Raw genomic sequence first — 20581 nt, forward strand, 5'->3', positions numbered from 1 at the left:
GCAATCTCATTGACCTCACCATATTTTCATGTTGGGGCCAACGAGTCCTGTGCTTCTTGGGCAATGAGAACTGTGCCCTCTCCATGGAGAGGAGATGTTCCCTATTAATACTGAGCCCCGGTTGGGTGAACTGGCCTCTACAGTGGCAGGTCCTGTTGTAAAAGGGGGTCTCTTCTGAGATCCCTTCAATAAAGAGCTTACCCGTTCTGTAAACATATTTTCTTCTCTGGATAAAGCACAACAATCTATTAAAGATTTTAACTAGCAATTCTTTCAAGGGGGCGCTCCCCCAGTTGCTTCGTCACTAACCCCCAAAGGCCACAAAGGGATCCATCCAGTGGCAGGATCAGAAGTGCTTTGGGGGCTTCTACCCCTCATCAGGAAGCGGCACAGGCCATGGCAGCAGAAAACCGTATTGTGGAGCAAGCAACGCACCTGGAGGTGCCCCTAGTAAGCAATGCCCCTTCTTTCCCTTGCGTGGAAGGGGGCAGGCTTCAGTGGTTCACCCAAAAGTGGACATTCATCACAAGGGATGCTTGGGTTCTTCAAACCATTCCAGGTTTCCACCAAAAACTTTACAGAACCGCAGTCCAACCTCCCATCCATGGCCTCTGGTGTTTTCCCGGAAAAGACACACAGGTAATGGATCACAAAGTGTCCAAACTTCTCAATAAATGTGCAATAGCTCACTCGACTCGCCATCCCAGGGGTTTTGTGAGCAATATATTTCTTGTCGAAAAGAAAGACCAAGGGTTCCGACCTATTATCAATCTCAAGAATTTCAATAGGTGGGTGGTTTCAATAGGTGGGTGGTATACAGCCATTTCAAGATGGAGGGTATTCACCTCCTCAGGGATACTCTTCTACCCAACTACTGATTAATGAGGCTCAACTTAAAAGATGCCTACCTCACCGTGCCCATTTTCCCACCACACAGACGTTTTCTTAAATTCACATGTCTTCGGACTTCCCTAAGCACCTTGGTGCTTCTTCAAGGTGATGAGACCAGTCATGGAATGGTTGCGGATCAGGGGAATCGGGCTCATTGTGCATTTAGATAATATTCTCCTGATGCACCAGAACAAGGAGACCCTCCTCTGACAGCTGGATTTGATCAAAAATCCCTTACAAGACTGGGCTTCCTCTTGAATTGTCAGAAATCAGATTTCACTCTGGCCCAAAGAATATCTTTCTGGGGGTTCGAAATAGATACAGTGCGGCAATCCCTTCATCTTACCCAGAAGAAAATGGAAGACGCTGGAGAGGGAGAAGGTTTCTTAATGCCAACTTGCCCGGATAGTGGGTCTCCTGTCCTCATGTGTTCAGGCGATGTTTCCAGGATCCCTTGCTTCTGAAGGCCCTACATCTCAGAAGACACTTAAGGTACGCCAGGAGATCTCCCTCTGCCCAGAAGCTCGCACAGAGCTCCACTGATGGCTCGATCACATGCATGCCTGGAATGGCAGAGACATTTTTGGGTTTGCCCCAGATATAGTCAGAGTCCGATGCCAGTCTCTGTAGAGCGATTGTGTAGGAAAATGCCACTGTTGGCATGGTTACCCCCTAACATTTTGCCTTTTGTGATGCCAGCTTTGATTGAAAGTGTGCTGGGACCCTGCTAACCAGGCCCCAGCACCAGTGTTCTTTCCCTACAACTGTACCTTTGTCTCCACAATTGGCACAGCCCTGGCACACAGATAAGTCCCTTGTAAATGGTACCCCTGGTACCAAAGGCCCTGTAGCCAGGGAAGGTCTCTAAGGGCTGCAGCATGTATTATGCCACCCAGAGGACCCCTCACTCAGCCCATGCACACTGCCTCACAGCTGTGTGTGATGGTGGGGAGAAAAAGACTAAGTCGACATGGCACTCCCCTCAGGGTGTCATGCCCACAACCCCCTGCCTGTGGCATAGGTAAGTCACCCCTCTAGCACGCCTTAGAGCCCTAAGGCAGGGTGAACTATACCACATTTGAGGGCGTAGCTGCATGAGTACTATGCAGGTACAGTGTCTAAGCCAATTCTTAGACATTGTAAGTGCAGGGTAGCCATAAAAAGTATATGGTCTTGGAGTTTGTCAAACACAAACTCCACAGTTGCATAATGGCTACACTGAATACTGGGAAGTTTGGAATCAAACCTCTCAGCACAATAAATCCACACTGATGCCAGTGTGAGATTTATTGAGAAATACACTCAGAGGGCATCTTAGAGATGCCCCCTGCATGCCAGCCCAACTGCTAGTGCTAGGCTGACTGGTCTCTGCCAGCCTGCCACTTCCAGACTAGTTTCTGGCCACATGGGGTGAGTGCCTTTGTGCACTCTGTGACCAGGAACAAAGCCTGTCCTGGGTGGAGGTGCCTCACATTTCCCCTGCAGGAACTTTAACACCTGGCGGTGAGCCTCAAAGGCTCAAGCCTGGTGTTACAACGCCCCAGGGCACTCCAGCTAGTTGAGATGCCCACCACTCTGGATACAGCCCCCACTTTTGGGAGTTAATGAGAAAAACAAGGAGGAGTCACCCTCCAGCCAGGACAGCCTCTAAGGTGTCCAGAGCTGAGGTGACCCCTTCCTTAGAAAATCCTCCATCTTGCTTTGGAGGGTTTATCCCAATAGGATTAGGGATGTGCCCCCCTCCCCAAAGGGAGGAGGCACAAGGAGGGTGTAGCCAACCTCAGGGGCAGTAGCCATTGGCTACTTCCCTCCAGCCCTAAACACACCCCTAAAACTAGTATTTAGGGGCAACCCTGAACCCAGGAAATCAGATTCCTGACGACCTAACAAGAAGAAGGACTGCTGACCTGAACACCCTGCAGAGAAGAAGGAGACAACAACTGCTTTGGCCCCAGCCATACTGGCCAGTCTCCAGATTCAGAGAACCTGCAACAGTGATGCATCCAGTGGGCCCAGTGACCTCTGCCGACTCAGAAGACTGCCCTGCAACCCAAAGGCCCAAGAAACTCCTGTGGACAGCGGCTCTGTCCAAAACAACCAAGAAGAAACCATCTTAAAGGAACTCCCACCTCACTCCTGAAGAGTGAGTCCACAACACTACGCATAAGATGCCCCTGGCCTGTGTCCAGAAAAACCAAAACTGCAGTGAGGACCCCCAGGTGACTCCCACTGCGTGTCCACCCTGAGACGACCTCCCTGCACCCCCACGGCGACGCCTGCAGAGAGAATCCAGAGGATCCCCCTGACTGCGACTGCCCGGTAACAAAATACCCGACGCCTGGAAGAAGCATTGCACCCGCAGACCCCAGACCCGAAAGGAACCAACTACCGGTGCAGGAGTGAGCAGCAGGCGGCCCTCATCTTTGCCCAGTTGGTGGCTGGCCTGAGAAGCCACCCTGTCTGCTACCTGCATCGCCAGAGTGACCCCTGCGTCCCTCCATTGATTTCAATACAAAACCCGATGCTTGTTTGCACACTGCAACTGGCTGCCCCTGTGCTGCTGAGGGTTTATTTTGTCTGCTTGTTTGGGACCCCCCAAGTGATCTACAAAACCCCCCTGGTCTGCTCCCTGAGGATGCAGGTACTTACCTGCTAGCAGACTGGAACCAGACCACCCCTAATCTCCACAGGCGCCTATGATATTTGGGTCCCTCTTTGACCTCTGCACCTGACCGGCCCTGTGTTGCTGGTGCTGGGTGTTTGGGGTTGACTTGAACCCCCAACGGTGGGCTGCCTATGCCCCAGAGACTGAACTTCTAAGTGCTTTACTTACCTGACGATCTAACCTTTACTTACCTCCCCCAGGAACTGTTGAATTTTGCAGTGCCCACTTTTAAAATAGCTTATTGCCATTTTATGCCAAACTGTGTACATTACTGTTTTACTTCAAAGTTCTATATTTACCTATGCCAAGTACCTTACAATTTATGTACTTACTTGAATTCTGGTTCTAAAATAAATTAAGAAAATAATATTTTTCTATATAAAAACCTATTGGCCTGGAGTTAAGTCTTTGAGTGTGTGTTCTCATTTATTGCCTGTGTGTGTACAACAAATGCTTAACACTACCCTCTGATAAGCCTACTGCTCGACCACACTACCACAAATAGAGCATTAGTGTTATCTATTATTGCCACTATCAACCTCTAAGGGGAACCTTTGGACTCTGTGCACACTATCTCTCACTTTGAGATAGTATATACAGAGCCAACTTCCTACAATTACCACAGGAGGTCAGTGGTCAGAACAAGAATGATCCCTTCATACTCAGTTCCTGACAGGCTCCTTTGCCATTCAGAGCCTAGCGACCGACAGGGTGTCCTGTTCCATCCTCCGGAAGATGGACAATGTCTCCGCACTACGATATATCAATCATCTTGGGGCACTTGGTGCAAGGTTCTGGTGGAGTTGGCCAGGGAGTTTTGGGCCTTCTGCCTCCAACCCAACCTTCCTGTAACAGCGGAGTACCTTCCCGGAAGGCTGAATCAGATGGCAGATTGGCATTCTTGCCACCTAAAGGATGACAGCAATTGGCAGTTAGATCCTATTCTCTTTCAGCAACTCATCGTTCACTGGGGCCCTTGTCAAGTGGACCTGTTTGCGTCCCGACTTAACCACCAGTGACCCCGATTCTTCAGTTGGCAGCCGAACCCTCTGACAGAAGCGACCAGTGCTTTTCTCCAGGACTGGTCCCAGTTTCGGAGCTGCGCGTTTTCCCCTTTTTCGATGATACCCAGACTGTCATCCTTGATCAGGCAGCAGAAAGCGGAGGTGATCCTGGTGACACTGTTCTGGAGATCTCAAGTCTGGCTTCCAGTTCTTCTGGAACTTTCTATGGCTTCTCCAATCCTCCTTTCCCAGACCCCTCAGATGCTGAGGGATCCGCACAGCAACTTAGGCTCAGAATGACAATCTCACTAGGATGGTTTGCAGAATTACAGGGACTGTTGGGAAGTTCCAGGCCTTTCGGCACACGCTTCATTCCTTATCAAACAAGTCTGGTCTGATTCTACACTTAAACGATATGGATCAGCCTGGTTTAGGTGGCTACACTGGTGTTTGCGACAGCATTTGGATCCTGTGGGGGCAGATGTAGTGCAGGTTGTCAATTTCCTGTCTGAATTAGCGGACAAGGGGTGGCCATACTGTACGATAAATGCATGCAGATGAGCTATTTCTCTGGGTCACGTTCCCCTTCATGATGTCCCACTAGGTGAACATTTTCTGTGTGTCATCTCCTCGGGGGCATCTGGTTATCGGTTCCACCGGAGCACAGTCTGGGACGCTAATGTAGTTTTGTAGATGCTCCCATCTTGGCAGGACAACCAGGACAACCAGTATCTTTCTTGCAAGGAACTTTCAGCTAAGTTGGCTACGTTATTATGTTTAATCTCCTGCAAAAGAGTGTCAGATGTTCGTGCCTTAGACATTACGGCACGGATGTTTACTCCGGAGGAAGTTTCCTTTACTCAAAGACAGCACGGTCCTGGATGGCTATACTTATGGGGCTGCAACTGTTTGGTTACAGCAAAGACTTATGGGATTTGTAGTCTTTGAAATGTTAATGGGTATTACTTAAGGCTGCTGAGTGGAAATTAAAGGAAGAGTTAAGCATAATCCTTGCCTCCGAGTCCTTAATAGAATTTAAACTTTCCTTCACGATAGCTAGGACATTTTATATTACGTTTGATTAGAAAATGGTTCTCCCTACCTCATTATTCCAGTGTGCACATGTTAGACACCCATTTCACTCTCCTTTCAGTCCCAAGGATGTGCATATTCTGCTCTGTGTTTTAGAAAGGCCATGAAGAGAAGGCACATAAAGATATGTATAACGACTCAGTGGTTGTCACGTATACCACATGAAACGTAACTTGTGGGGTAGGACTTTTAGCTAAACCAGAAAGCTAAAACAATGGCACCTTTGAGAGTAGAGAAGTAGTGTGCTTACATCTTGCTACAGATTCATATTTTAATGATCATGTCTTTCCAACCTTGAGTGCAATTCGGTTCCCTAGCACTCAGGCCTAAGAGTATTTTTAAAATCTAAAATCTGCAGCTTGTTTCACTTCTGCAGATATAATGCTCAAATTTGGGGGTTTTACGGAGCACTACAACCATGGACTCACCGCTAAAGAGACAAAGACACTCAGCATACCTTCAGGGCAAAATTCTGATATATCTGTAAACAGGAGTTTCCAAAGGGAATGGAATTAATAACTGTGTGAAAATGATCACACCTGCACAGCTTTCCGGAAAGATTAAGACAAATTTTGTCAGGGGAAATGCCTAGAAAAAAAAGTACAACTACTTTAGTATTTAGTATGGCAAAACCGAATCTGCATGTCAAGGCTAATATTCTATGATACAAAGGGCCAGATGTAGGAAAAAGGGAAATTGCGACTTGCAATTTGCGAGTCCGTGCGCCTCGCAAATTGCAACTCGCAATGTGCCATGCAGAAAGGTGTCTCAGACACCTTCTGCGACTCGCAATGGGGTCGCAAAGACCCACCTCATTAATATTAATGAGGTGGGTCGCAGTTTGCGACCCCATTGCGAGTATGGGCACTCACGTGGATGGTGGCCTGCTGGAGACAGCAGACCACCATGTCCGTGACTGCTTTTTAACAAAGCATTTTTTTTTTCTATCTGCAGCCCGTTTTCCTTAAAGGAAAACGAGCTGCACTTAGAAAAAAAAAACGAAACCTTTTGTTTCGGTATTTTTCAGAGCAGGCAGTGGTCCATAGGACCACTACCTGCTCTGAAAAATTGTTTTTGTGATCATTCACAAAGGGGAAGGGGTCCCATGGGGACCCCTTACCGTTTGCGAATGAGTTACCATGCACTTCAAGTGGATGGTAACTGCGAGTTCATTTCAATCAACTTGCATAGCGTTGCGAGTCGCAAATAGGAAGGGAACACCCCTTCCTATTTGCGAGTCGGAAACGCATTTTGCGAGTCGGATCCGACTCGCAAAATGCATTTCTGCATCGCAGAGAGGCTATTGCGCCTCGCAAACGGCGTTTTTCGCCGTTTGCGAGTCGCAAAACCCTTCCTACATCTGGCCCTAAGTGAAAACCAACTTTTAAAAACTATTAGAGGAGATCACTGCATTTTTAGAAAAATGGATGAGGTGCCCTACTGCCTCTTCATATCAAATATAATGGTTCTTCCCCCTCACAGGAAGCCATGCACGTCATTGGGATTGCCGGGGAGGACCAGCAGCAGGTATTGCAAATTACAGCTGGAATCCTTCACATTGGCAACATCAACTTCCTTGAGAAGGACAACTATGCCAGAGTTGAAAATTTGGATCGTAAGTGAGCTTCAAGTCGCTTCTAAAATGGATTCTCTAAAGGCTGCCAATATGTGACTCTTATATGTTTGTACCATTTATTGTACCAGATGCTAACTGCACAACACTAAAAACATAAGTTCTATGTTTATACAGAAATTCAGGACTACTGCTAGTTTCACACAAACGCTCTAAATCATGTTTTGGCAGCTGCAAAACTACAATGAAGGATGAGCCATCACTATCAATTTAGCCATTGACCATATATTAAATACAGATCATATTTTCATTTCACATATAACCTTCTTTAGTCATATCAATATAAATGCTTTCATGAGCTCCAGAGAGATTGTATTTTTAAGAGCATCTTAAAAACCCCTATTCAAACACAAAATCGTTGAATCTTCAAAATGATTGGTGTAGCAGAAGCAACGTAATTCCCTTGTTAACATCCAACTCCATCGCAGATTTGACCTCTTTTTGTTTGTGTAGATAAGTTGCGGCCTCCTAGGTGCTGTTAGGGACTAAGAGTCAGATTTAGAGTTTAGCAGAGAGGGTATTCCATCGCTAAGGTAACGGAGTACCGTTTCTGCCAAACTGAAGGTTCGCCCGCTTCATTTAGAGTTAGACGGACCTTCAGTATGTTCACGGTGGAGACTACTCCGTCTCCGCTACCGCATATACCTCTGACAGAGTGAGAGCCTAAGGGGTTTTGCCATTTGTCCACCATCCTTATTTAGATGTGGAAAACAAATGTCATGTTTCCATGGTGCGTCACAACGAGGTAAACCCTGTAGGTAAGGGACCATCAAAACTCCAAAATGACTCCCCACCATGGAAGAAAAATCCCATGGTGAGATGGTCATTGCTTTTTTTTTATTTAAAAAATAAAGTCCTGTTTTGGGTTTTTGTTTAAGAAAACAAAAAATAAAGATATTGAAAGTTTGCAGTACAGTTCCGTCATGTTGATGTAGCAGTCTGTCAAACTTTCAATACATTGACAGAAACCACTATAATGCTGATTTCTTCCAATGCAAAAGATGTGGAAGAAATGGGGCATACATCTCGAAATTTGGTGGGCAGGTACTCCCTCTGGGTGAGAGTACTCTACTCCACTGACCTGATGGAGTAAAACCCGTGTGCTAAACTCTAAATTAGGCTCAGAGAGAAGCGCAAGGTGTGGAAATGATAATTTATAGCAATGATATAGAATCTCCTATTTCTAAAAATGAGAAATGTTATGGCACTGTTACCATGTGGTACATGCACCAAATCCTGAAGAATGTGAACATCTTTTTCTAGCACAGCCTACCAGTCTTCCACATCCACTGGTAAATGGTATGCATTTTTGTAGTCTAATATATAGGAACTGAGCACCCCTGGGTAAATCTGGTGGTTGATCCAGGTCTAAGGGTAAGATTCTGTGCATATACCCTTCTCCATATTTCTATATCCATTTTGCTGTGAAATGTCAGCCAGACCTAAATGTAAATGACCACTTTCTATTAGCGAATCCCACAAGAACTGTAGTCACAGTGGTGTAATGTAAAAACCACCTGCATGTAAATCTAGGGATATCAGTGAATACAAGCCTTTCTAAGAAGCCCTTTAACAGACACGTTACCACCGCTGTTCATGGGAGCCACTTCACGTCTGCTTCATGACTGCACAGAGGTACGAGTCTGAAAAAAACAGCACAGGAGATCTGCTTCTCCCTACAGCTGTCATAGTGGTGCTGCTGAGTCTAATGATACTTGAGCAACAATGCTGCCTCCACTTCTGCCTAGTGCCTTCCTCCACTGTGTTTGGTGTTTCTGTGGCACTGTAGCCTGCTACTCTCTGCCTGCTGATTTGGTACCTGTCCCTTCTTCATGAGTTCCTGCAGAATAAGCAGCTCCTGCACCTCTTGCAGTCGAAGAACTCAGGACAATATTTGAAGATACATCTCCAGATATTTATTATCCTTGTTTTACTCTAAATTAATACATTAGGCACCCACCACTTGAAACTAACTCCCAAAAGGAGTGGATGTGGAGGATGTAAAGGTAGCCAAATATAAATCAAGGGTGAGGTCTTGAAACAGATTATGGTTTATCTCAAAATCAACTTGGCATTTCAGGATGATGACCTTCTTTGTAACTCCATGGATAACCTATATCAAGATGGAATGTTTGAGCACTATCACACACTGCATATGGTGGGACTATCCCCAGAATGAGGAAACCTGAATCAAGAGTTCCCTTCAGAGTTGCTCCCTGTATTTTGGTTTCTGTTATTACTCAGTAAAGTGACTGTCTATGCTGGTGAAATGGTGCTTCCAAATTACTCATAGTAATGCCAACTACTTCCCCCTTTGAAGACCATCAAATATCTGTCAGTAGATGTTAGCTGAACTTCATGTTTGGAGAGTCACCTAAAGTCCTTCCTCTGGTAAACCTGCAGTTTTCCAAATTGGAGACACACAAATTCCCAATTTGTGTACATGAGAGATTGTGGAACCGCTGTATCCGTTAAAAAGTGTGGCAAATAAACTTACAAAGATCAAAAAACAAACAACAATATACCAGGGATAAGCTTACAATTTAATTGGGGGTTATAAAAATGTACATTTGTGAAGCTGGTGTTTTTACTTTTCCACGATTTCAAAATTGATGAGTAAACCATTTGCCAACCAAGCTGTTAGTCACTGTACACTTATGTTGTTATTTGACCATTCTTGGCACAGTTCTATCCTTCCCCGCCTACCTGCTGGGGATCGACAAGGACCGACTAAATGACAAGCTGACAAGCCGAAAGATGGACAGCAAATGGGGAGGACGGTCGGAGTCCATCAACGTCACCCTTAATGTGGAGCAGGCAACATATACTCGAGATGCCCTGACTAAAGGACTGTATTCGCGTGTCTTTGACTTCTTAGTAGAGGTAAGTAAGAATCTGTAGCATGGAGTAGGAAAAAACTTAACCACGCAGGAGCAAAAAGCATGAATTCAGCCTGCGTTGTGAATATGTTGTTGCTTTCCATATTAAGTATTGTTTTCTAATCAATCCTTGGGCTTTTTCCAACATCCTCATTAATGTGCATTATTTTATGTTGTTTTAGCCAAGAATGGAAATGTAACTTTTTTAATGAAAATTAAGTTACAAAAACATAGGGATCATGGTACACAAACTTAAGCCAAGATTAGATTGTAAATTACAACTGCTGTACCCAACTTTACCATCCTGCGAACCAGAAAGGCTGGTAGGTTCCAAAAGACCTGTAGCTTCTAGTGTGTGTTATAAGTATATTCACTCAATCATTCAGCTTAGACGACACCTGATAGCACAGTTCACATAATTAAATTTTGCAAACTTACAATAGTCATACTGATAGATCATCAAATATATAATTCTCATTTTTCAGAAATTGTGCATTGAAAATGGTATGCCCAAGACATTGCATTGTCATAGAAGCCAACTTATGGCGTTCATAAGCTTGACCACACTTCTACATCAATTATATTTAGTCAAGTAAAAGTCTCACATTATTCATTCCACCACGTGGAAGTTAATGCTTGAAACACAATACATGCATACTGGGTTTAGCAAACCTTGCCAGTGCAACATCTTGCCTCAATATAGTTACATAGTCTAACTTTCTGACTAATATATACTTGAATTATCAGCTTTCTTTTTTAATTTAGCAGACTCAATATAGAAATGCAAAATGACAACAAAACCTAGCACATTTCACATGGAAAATAGGCTGTTCTTTAAATTGCGTCAATACATATAGTATACCTTCCCCTGTCCCTTAGTGGGCACATACATTTCATAGTCAAGACATTTCTTCGTCCAGGTTCAATTATGCTTCCCATCTTGCTGAGACTAATCACACTGTGGCTTATCTTTTGGTATAGTTTAGTAATGCCATTTAGAAAATAAAATCAATAAGAACCTTTCTCATTATTTGAACTATCTTTTACACTTCAAGACATTAAAACACATCGTATTCAGGAAAGGCAGTGTTTTCGTAACCCTTTTAACTGGATCCGTGGCCAAAAAACAACTTTGGAGCTGATGAGTATTTATTCTGGTTGATATTTACAATGTCCTTATCCTGCTTCTCATCTTCTGATAAATTTTTGGTTTTCAGCCCTGCAACTATTTACTATTATTATTTATTCATGTATTATTTTTCTGTAAGCCATTTGTTATAGTGCCAGCAGAGCTCCAAGGAACATTTGAGTGTTATTACAGAAAACAATTTTATTGTAGCAGAAGAATCTCATATTAATATGTATAACTATTCTCTAACAACGCTACTTATATCCTGAAACACAATGTATGTAGTAGGATAACCACACAGTAGAACAGTGGTTCCCAACCTTTTCACTTCAGAGGACCCCCACTTTATCATTACTGAAACTCAGGGACCCTCAATGAATCATTATTGGAATCCAGGGACCCCACCCCACAGAGTCATTACTAGAACCCGGGGTCCTTGGCCTAAAGCTTGTGCATGATTTTAACCGCAAAACAATACACAAAAAATACAGAAACAAGCATTCATCAAACACATGCACAAACGATAATAAATTTTATTTAATTGGCAAATGTTTGATGGACTGCTCCACCAAATCAATCTGAGGATACTCATTTAATTTTTAGCCTCTGATTTAAAATTCCTTGACATTTACAGGATATTTTAAAATGTTGAATTGTAATTTAGGCTCTGTATTGATATACACTTTATTAATCTGTTAATATTATTTAATTTTGTAAGCAGACGAGGACCCCTTGAGAAGCCTTTGTGGACCCCCAGGGGTCCTTGGACCACAGGTTGGGAACCACTGCAGTAGAATATTAAACAATTCCCTGTACTGATTTAATCACAGCGGCACAATTAGGAAAGTAAATCAAAACATAAGTAACGCATCTGTATCTATAATAATCAATAAATACTTTCCAGAAATAACTTCCTCTAATTGACATACCAACTTTAATGATGTTGCATAATATATGATCAACTGCAACACTTACAACTAACACTACACATTCAAATTAGGATTCACTGTAGTGAGCTATGTATCCACGCAGAGCTTTGATACCTGGCCAAGGTAGTTTGTGCTATACAAATATGCAATACAATACAATACATGAGGATTTAAACTGGAGAGAGAGAGAGAGAGAGAGAGAGAGAGAGAGAGAGAGAGAGAGAGAGAAATAGAGAGAGAAATAGAGAGAGATAGAGAGAGAGAGAGAGAGAGAGAGAGAGAGAGAGAGAGAGAGAGTGTGTGTGTGATGTGATGGGGAATGTGCAGAATTGAGACTGTAAGCAAAATGTTTTTTAAATATATATTTGTGCAATTTTACATTACACATGCACAGACATATATCACACCAAACATATTTGCAGCGTTAGATATATGGAATTTAAGTAATTTGTCCACAATCATGCTCTGTTTTGGTCAAGTATCAAAGCTATAATCAGTACCAGGATTTTCTGGACTAGACCACATCTTCTCTTTTACAAAGCATGCTAATGGGCTTTCTTCTAACCTATATCAGAAGCACATGCCATGAAATCATGTTGTCCCGGGCCCTACCTAATGTAATGCATTGTCACCTAGTTGTGTCTTCAGATTCTGAACATATCTTCTAATTTAGTCCATAAACAGGGCCATGCAGAAGCCAAATGAAGAGTACAGCATCGGAGTGCTGGACATTTACGGATTTGAAATTTTCAAGGTATTTTTACTTTTGGATTGAAGGCATGAATATAGGTGTATATGAAGCAACTTCTCCACCCAGAATACTTCTCAGTTCTTGGAGAGAGGAAAATCAAAACTATTATTGATCTAAAATTCATAAAATTAATCACAAATCAGTGATTAGAATATTCCTTGTATGTGCCTTGGTCTTTGTTGATGAGTGTGGTCATTATTGTATTAGTGATTTCAACGTATGGTTTTCCAGAGACTTATCTGAGTTTTGTTTCTTTTTCCTATTATTGCTGGGTAGGTGTCTCTTGGGCAGAACATATTGGTTAGCTATACTATGTCACTGTATTGAAAATGCCCCTCGTACAGAGTATTTTTCTAAAGGATATTTCTTTTAATATTGGTTTCATTGATGGATTTCATTTTCTACTGCACACTACTCGTTGTTGGATATCTCAAATAAAAAAGAACAAAAAGAGATCTCGACCGACCCAATGAAGAGCACAGGAAGGCTTGATTGTAAGAAATGTTTTTGAATGCATGGTATTATTCAGCTCCTGCAGAAGGGCTAGGGACATTTTCTTATTGTATTCTAGAAGGTTTGATATGCAAATAAAACTTTAAGAAGTGAGATTTTTGTAAGTCTCCTTGCAGTGCAGTACAAAGGGGACAGGGTATTTCAAGGCGAGGTGAAGCTTGGCTACGCCTATTGTATAAATATGGATGAGGGATCAGAAAAACATTAAACAAGGAATGAAAAAGGATGACTAAAGGAGGAATAAAAATAGATCAGTCCATTTAAGGGCATTAACTGAGAATCTCTACTTTGAAACTATAGAAAGTATTTCTTGTGCAATCAGAAATACAAGAACTGGATGACAATGAGTAATACCCAAAGTTGCTTGCATTAAACCAGGAGTGTCCAACATATGGTCAATAGTGCTAGTGACATACCAGAGTTTTTTCAGTATACTTGTAGATACAGTGAATTTAAATGGATTTCATTTACATTTTATTTTTCTTAAAATCTGATGTGACTCATGCCCTCCCAGTCCTATGTTGGACAGTTGTGCTATAAAATATATCTTCCAGTTGGATACCTCCAGTAGTATAGGCCACTGACAATTGTTTTTAAAAATAGTCAATGGTCTCACTCTCAAAACACAGCAAAATTGACCTTTGGGTATTATGCTTACTGTCAAAGGGAAAAGGTCAGGTAAAGAGTCCATCCAATTAAAAACAAAATCAGTTCATTTACTACAATTCAGTGTCATTAATAATGACCAACATTAGTAAATCTAGAACATTTACATCATTTTGGCTTCTGGGAGCTTTTGCTACATAATTCATGAGATGGTCACTTTGAAATGCAACATCCAGTGGCTCGATGTCTAACGCTAAACCTTGGGGTTGTACAGGGTGCATTGTACATGATCCTACACGTTTTCATAAATATGAGCAAGCTTTCTTATTCAGAACTCAAATTCTGACATCTTTTACAACAAGTAACAAGTAAAAAAAAGATTAGGCGCTATTCTCATGTCTCTGTTTATACATATGTACTAACAGAAAGTTGTCAAGTTGCAATGTGCCTGAGCTTAAAATATAATTGGGCTTCCTTGATATAACACATTAATTAGTAACATCCTAAATACAATGATGCGATATAAAGAAAAACTGCAGAGACATGTCTGAATGCATTTGTTATGTTTAAAACAAAAATCCGCTTTGGAATGGCCACTGTGTACTTATTTGTACCAGCCACCTTTAAAGACATTTTGTTTTATTTTAATAAATCCTGTTCAGCGACGGCGACAGTAGATGCCGTCTTTCAATGGGATTTGTTAAAATAAAACAAAATACTGGAAAACATAAGTCTCCAATAGACACCATATCTGTTGGTAGCCAAGACCTAAAAAGCAGATAATTAAAAACATGGGCCTGGAAAAGTTATCCTACATGTCATACGTGCGTGATAGAAAGCCTTTTAAATCTGTGTTTCTTTTGTTGCCTTTCTAGAGAAATGGATTTGAGCAATTCTGTATCAACTTTGTGAACGAGAAGCTGCAGCAGATTTTTATTGAACTGACCCTGAAAGCAGAGCAAGTATGAAAACTGCGTCTCACGCAAATAGTCTGTCGGTTGCGAACATCTTTAGTTGTCTTGGTGGCAAGTCCCACTGTATCGATAATACAGCACTCCATGCCACAGGCAGTACAATTTATGATGGTCATTATATTTACCATAACACTGTTACAAAAGCAATGTTTCACAGTCCCCGAGTCCTCCTCCTGGCAAAGGCAGGTACAGAAGGATTTTGTTGTGAATGTAAACTTAACCTTTAGTGGGACGGACTATAAGCGCAGCAAATAAGAAAGATGGGACAAGAACAAACAACATCCGGGGTTAAGGGGGTCAACGTGATATAATTACATGAACTACATTTTAGAGACTGTGGCAATATTGTTTCAAAGAAATATGGGCACTGAGATGACTTATCTATCCCAAGAGCTTTGAATAATACAGAGTCAAATTGTCTTGGACTTTCTAGTGATAAATGTTACCTCTCTCGGTTGCTTCCAGGAGGAGTATGTCCAAGAAGGAATCAAATGGACACCCATTCAATACTTCAACAACAAAGTAGTCTGTGAACTCATAGAGAACAAGCTGGTAAGGAGACGGTAAATTCTCTTTTATGCAGAATGGTTTAGATCTAAATCTAAATAATGTAATCCAACCTGTGAAGGCTCCAGAATTTTCTGGTGTTATAATTAATGTATGGGATGTGTGAACAGTAAGTCTACTTGGTGCTTGCCCAGATGCTTGGGTTGTCAAGTACACTTTGGTCCTCACCACAAATTAGGCAGGCCAGTCGCTCTTTGGTAGATGAGACAGAGCAGAAATCCTACACCACAGCCATGACCACCCCAACTAATATAGACTTGGTCCCCTTGTCAGCTAACCACAGCACAAGGCACGAAAATGTTGTGGCAGGTCGGCAAGGTCATGCCAGGATGGTGGATTTGCTCTCATTTAAATTATTACTGAAGAAATACCCCAAGTTGTGGCCTGTCTTCAGAAATACCATAACCAAAGGCCACCTTGTGCTAGGTGTTCTCATCCTGTGCTAGGGGGGCAACTGGGGAATTTTTCTGTTGGTACCACAATGGTTTATATGGTAACCCCAGACGGAATCGATTCAGCCAGTAATGGTGTCAGATGGCCACCCAAAACTGCCAGTGTCTCCCACATCATTTTCACCAGAGTTGCTTCTGTCACTGTATTACTCACATTCTAAATGAGTTTGGGAATAGACAGGAATTTGGTTGATGGTGCATCCTCCAAATGAGTCCATTAGTAAACATGGTGACGGCTGGAGTATATTTGTGACACTGCAGACATCTCACAATTTGGTCCATGGGACTTGGGCCTTGGTTTTTTGTTAGGATCTATAATTACTAATACATTCATTCTTCAAGAAACTATGAATTAGATGATCTGCATCAGAACGGAATGTGGATTGTGCGCATTACTATCTGACTGCCAACACGGTTGCAACTTCGTAAACCACAAATTTTAAAATGTCAAACAATTCAAGACAGAAAGCTTTTACTTGGTAGCAATACATATACCACTGATTGATTGTAATTGAAATGCATAAATCATTCAGAGCCACCTCCTTTAAGCTTCTGTTTCTTGCTCTCTCCAGAACCCTCCTGGGATCATGAGCGTTCTTGACGATGTTTGTGCAACAATGCACGCAACAGGCGAAGGGGCTGACCAGACACTGCTGCAGAAGCTCCAGGCGGCAGTAGGGACCCATGAGCACTTCAACAGCTGGAGTTCGGGCTTTGTTCTTCACCACTATGCAGGCAAGGTACACCTAGTCATAGCCAGCCATCTACTATTCTCTGTAGGCTTGAGCTAGAAGGGTTGTTTCGAAGATAAAGCAGGTAAAACACAAAGTAAACTAGTATCTTTTTATTAGACTTTGTCACCTCTGAGTCTAACTAATTTATTGCATTCTGTACCTTTCTTGGCATGAAGAATGGCACTGTACTAAAGAGGCAACCGAATCAGGACTCTCTGAATAACTTAGACAATGGAACTGTTATGCAGTCATTAATTCATGAACAAATATGTGCAAGATGTTCACCCCCTGTGCTGCATAACACCAGATTTTCTTAAGCCCAGTTTGGATTCGACCTCATGATTCATATTTCCACCACCTTACACTTCTTGTCTCTTTATTGTACTGTTTCTTCACATTCCTGCATGTTCCTTTTACCACAATTTTCTAATTTTTCTCTTTTTTGTACTGGGTCAAAGTTTGATGTTAAAAAAAAAAAACATAAGTCTCACTCCCCAGAAATTAGTTCCAGTGTCTACTAACAGCAAATACCTGCACAAGGTAAGATCTGTCCTTGCCCTATATACTAATTCTGAAGGTGATGTCTCCATTCCTTTAGGTATCTTATGACATTAATGGGTTTTGTGAACGGAATCGGGACGTCCTCTTCAATGATTTGATCGAACTCATGCAGAGCAGTGAATAGTGAGTACCCACTAAGCGAAAGTTCAAAAGATGATACTGTGCTGTAAAGTATATCACAAAACAGTGCTACGGTCTGGAAGTGTTTTTTGTTCATACCCACATGTAGAGAATATTGTATGGTATGAAGCCAGCTTTACTTCCATGAAAGCCATACAAGCCATGTTGCACTATCGCCTATCAGTCAAACAGCATTAGCATCTGTTTAGTACTCTTTTATCAAATTAAATCTATTCTACAGAGAGTAAAAACAAAATGGCATGGTAAGTACAGTGTAGCTTGGTCACACAGTTGCTTCTTTGTTTCTGTATGTAGCTGCTGATCTCCGAAAAGCTATCAGTACTCTAGTGTACAGCATCCATTTTAGGACACCCTCATTCCTCACTCCTCCATCCCTTTTCTCATCCCTGCTTCTCATCCATCATTCCTGCTTCTCATCAATCATCCCTGCTTCTCATCCATCATCCCTGCTTCTATTCCATCATCCCTACTTCTCATCCATCATACATAAACCCTACTTCTCATCCATCATACATCATCCCTATTTCTCATCTATCATCCCTACTTCTCATCCATCCTCCCTACCTCTTATCCATGCATCTCATTTCTGCTTCTCATCAATCATCTCTACTTCTTATCCATCATCCCTGCTTCTCTTCCATCCTCCCTGCTTCTCTTCCATCATCCCTGCTTCTCATCCATCAAACATCATCCCTACTTCTCATCCCTGCTATTCATCCATCATCCCTGCTTGTCTTCCATTATCCCTACTTCTCATCCATCATACATCATCCCTACTTCTTATCCATCATCCCGGCTTTTTTCCATCATCCCTACTTCTCATCCATCATACATCATCCCTACTTCTCATCTCTACTATTCATCCATCATCCCTACTTCTCATCCATCATACATTATCCCTGCTTCTCTTCCATCATCCCTACTTCTCATCCATCATACATCATCCCTACTTCTCATCCATCATACATTATCCCTGCTTTTCTTCCATCATCCCTACTTCTCATCCATCATGCATAATTCTCATCCATCATCCCTGCTTCTCATCCCTCATCCCTACTTCTCATCCATCATCACTGCTTCTCATCCATCATCCCTGCTTCTCATCCATCATCCCTGGTTCTCTTCCATCATCCCTACTTCTCTCCCATCATTCCTACTTCTAACCCCTGCTTCTCATCCATCTTCCATCATTCCTACTTCTAATACCTCAATAATCATCTCTACTCCTCATCCATCATCCCTACTCCTCATTTCCCATCCATCATCCCTCAGTCATACCAACACAATTTCAGTTTTGTGAAACACAACTTCACACTTGTTGGTTGGCAACAGCCAATCAGAGTTATGAAAGAGAGCTGCATTCTATTTCACTGAAAAACACCCTTCACATTGCATGTGCTGGGTGAAGAGGAGGAGAGAAAATGCAACTGTGTGTTTCCAGTGATTTCAAGGCTGTACAACATTTCATTTTACTTAAATAAGTGTTTTCTGTTTACACAGGCCTCTGCAGAAAGCTCAGATGGTTTGGGAGATACAAGGCATGGCATTCATTGACATGTAGATGAACTGTGTAACTCTTTCTCCAAGAGCTGATTTATGGCCCAAGCTGTGGGCTCCTTGTATTTCCCAAACCAGCAGAGCTTTCTACAGAGGTAGTGTAAACAGAAAAAACACTTAGTTAAATAAAATGAATTATTGTACAGCCTTGAATTCACTGGAAATAAACACACAGTTGCATTTCCTCTCCTCCAAACACATGCAATGAGAAGGCTGTTTTTCAGTGAAATAGAATGCAGGCCTCTCTCATAACCCTGACTGGCTGCTGCCAACCAATCAGTGTGAAGGTGTGTTTCCCAACCTGAAAATGTGTTGGTATGACTGAGGGATGATGGATAAGGAGTAGGGAGGTATTAGAAGTAGGAATGATGGAAGATGGATGAGAAGTAGGAATGATTGAAGAGAAGTAGGCATGATGGAAGATGGATGAGAAGTATGGGTGAGAAGCAGGGATGAGAAGTAGGGATGATGAAAGAGAAGTAGGGATGAGAAGCACGGATGATGGAAGAGAAGTAGAAATGAGAAGCAGGGCTGAGAAGTAGGGATGGTGGAAGAGAAGCAGGGATGATGGATGAGAAGTAGGGATGATGTATGATGGATGAGAAGCAGGGATGATGGATGAGAAGCAGAGATGATAGATGAGAATTAGGGATGATCTATGATGATGAGAAGTAGGAATGATGGAAGAGAAGCAGGTATGATGGGTGAGAAGCAGGTATGATGGGTAAGGAGTAGGGATGAGATGCAGGGATGAAAAGAAGAGATGATGGATGAGAAGTAGGGATGATGGATGAGAAGTAGGGATGATGTATGTCGGATGAGAAGTAGGGATGATGTATGTTGGATTAGAAGTATGTATGTTAAAGGAGAAGTAGGGATGGTGGATGAGAAGTAGGGATGATGGATGAGAAGCAGGGATGAAAAGTAGGGATGAGGACTGAGGTATAAGGATGTCCTAAAATGGATGCTGTAGTCTCATAGTCTGGAGAGGCCACAAGCAAGACACTTGGGTTTAGTCTTGCTGCAAAAGGCTTGTACCACAGGGCTATCTGGAGAAGGGGGACAGAATTGTTAGCACCAAGGTGTTGCAAGTTTCTGCTATCATGCATTATGTCTATGAACTTCTTGGCCATACACTGGTATTTCTCAGGGAGCCAAAACCAGCTCTAAAAGTGATTCATTGGAAGACAGCAGCGATTCTGACTAGGTAGTAAAATCCAGTCGAAGTGTTGGACTTTGCCTCAGTTGTGTTAAAGGATAATTCCAATGCTTTCACAGAAATGTTGAGCCAAAGAGATGAATGAATGAACTTAAACTGAAGGAGGCAAGTGGGTATGGGATGCCTCTTTCTACAGAAAGGTGAAGCTGTTATCATCAATTGAGTCATCCACTGTGCAGCTATACTCCCTGTCCGGCTAATCTAAAGCATCAGAGTTTAACTTGAAAAATTCCTCCATGCCAGCAATTCTCTGGGCCCTAGTTGGTACTTTACTAGAGGTTAAT

General features: G+C 42.4%; 1 protein-coding gene across 1 annotated transcript in view; it reads left to right on the top strand.

Moving 5' to 3' along the window:
- Positions 1-20581, top strand: part of MYO1F (myosin IF) — a 235806-nt gene that overhangs the window by 132054 nt on the left and 83171 nt on the right. The window contains exons 9-15 of the mRNA XM_069217167.1: positions 7135-7267; positions 9972-10168; positions 12896-12976; positions 14968-15054; positions 15532-15618; positions 16658-16825; positions 17418-17503. Of these exons, the coding sequence (XP_069073268.1) occupies positions 7135-7267; positions 9972-10168; positions 12896-12976; positions 14968-15054; positions 15532-15618; positions 16658-16825; positions 17418-17503 (839 nt within the window). The remainder of the gene's footprint in view (positions 1-7134; positions 7268-9971; positions 10169-12895; positions 12977-14967; positions 15055-15531; positions 15619-16657; positions 16826-17417; positions 17504-20581) is intronic.

The sequence above is a fragment of the Pleurodeles waltl genome, chromosome 12, assembly GCF_031143425.1.
Source record: "Pleurodeles waltl isolate 20211129_DDA chromosome 12, aPleWal1.hap1.20221129, whole genome shotgun sequence".
Classification (NCBI taxonomy): domain Eukaryota; kingdom Metazoa; phylum Chordata; class Amphibia; order Caudata; family Salamandridae; genus Pleurodeles; species Pleurodeles waltl.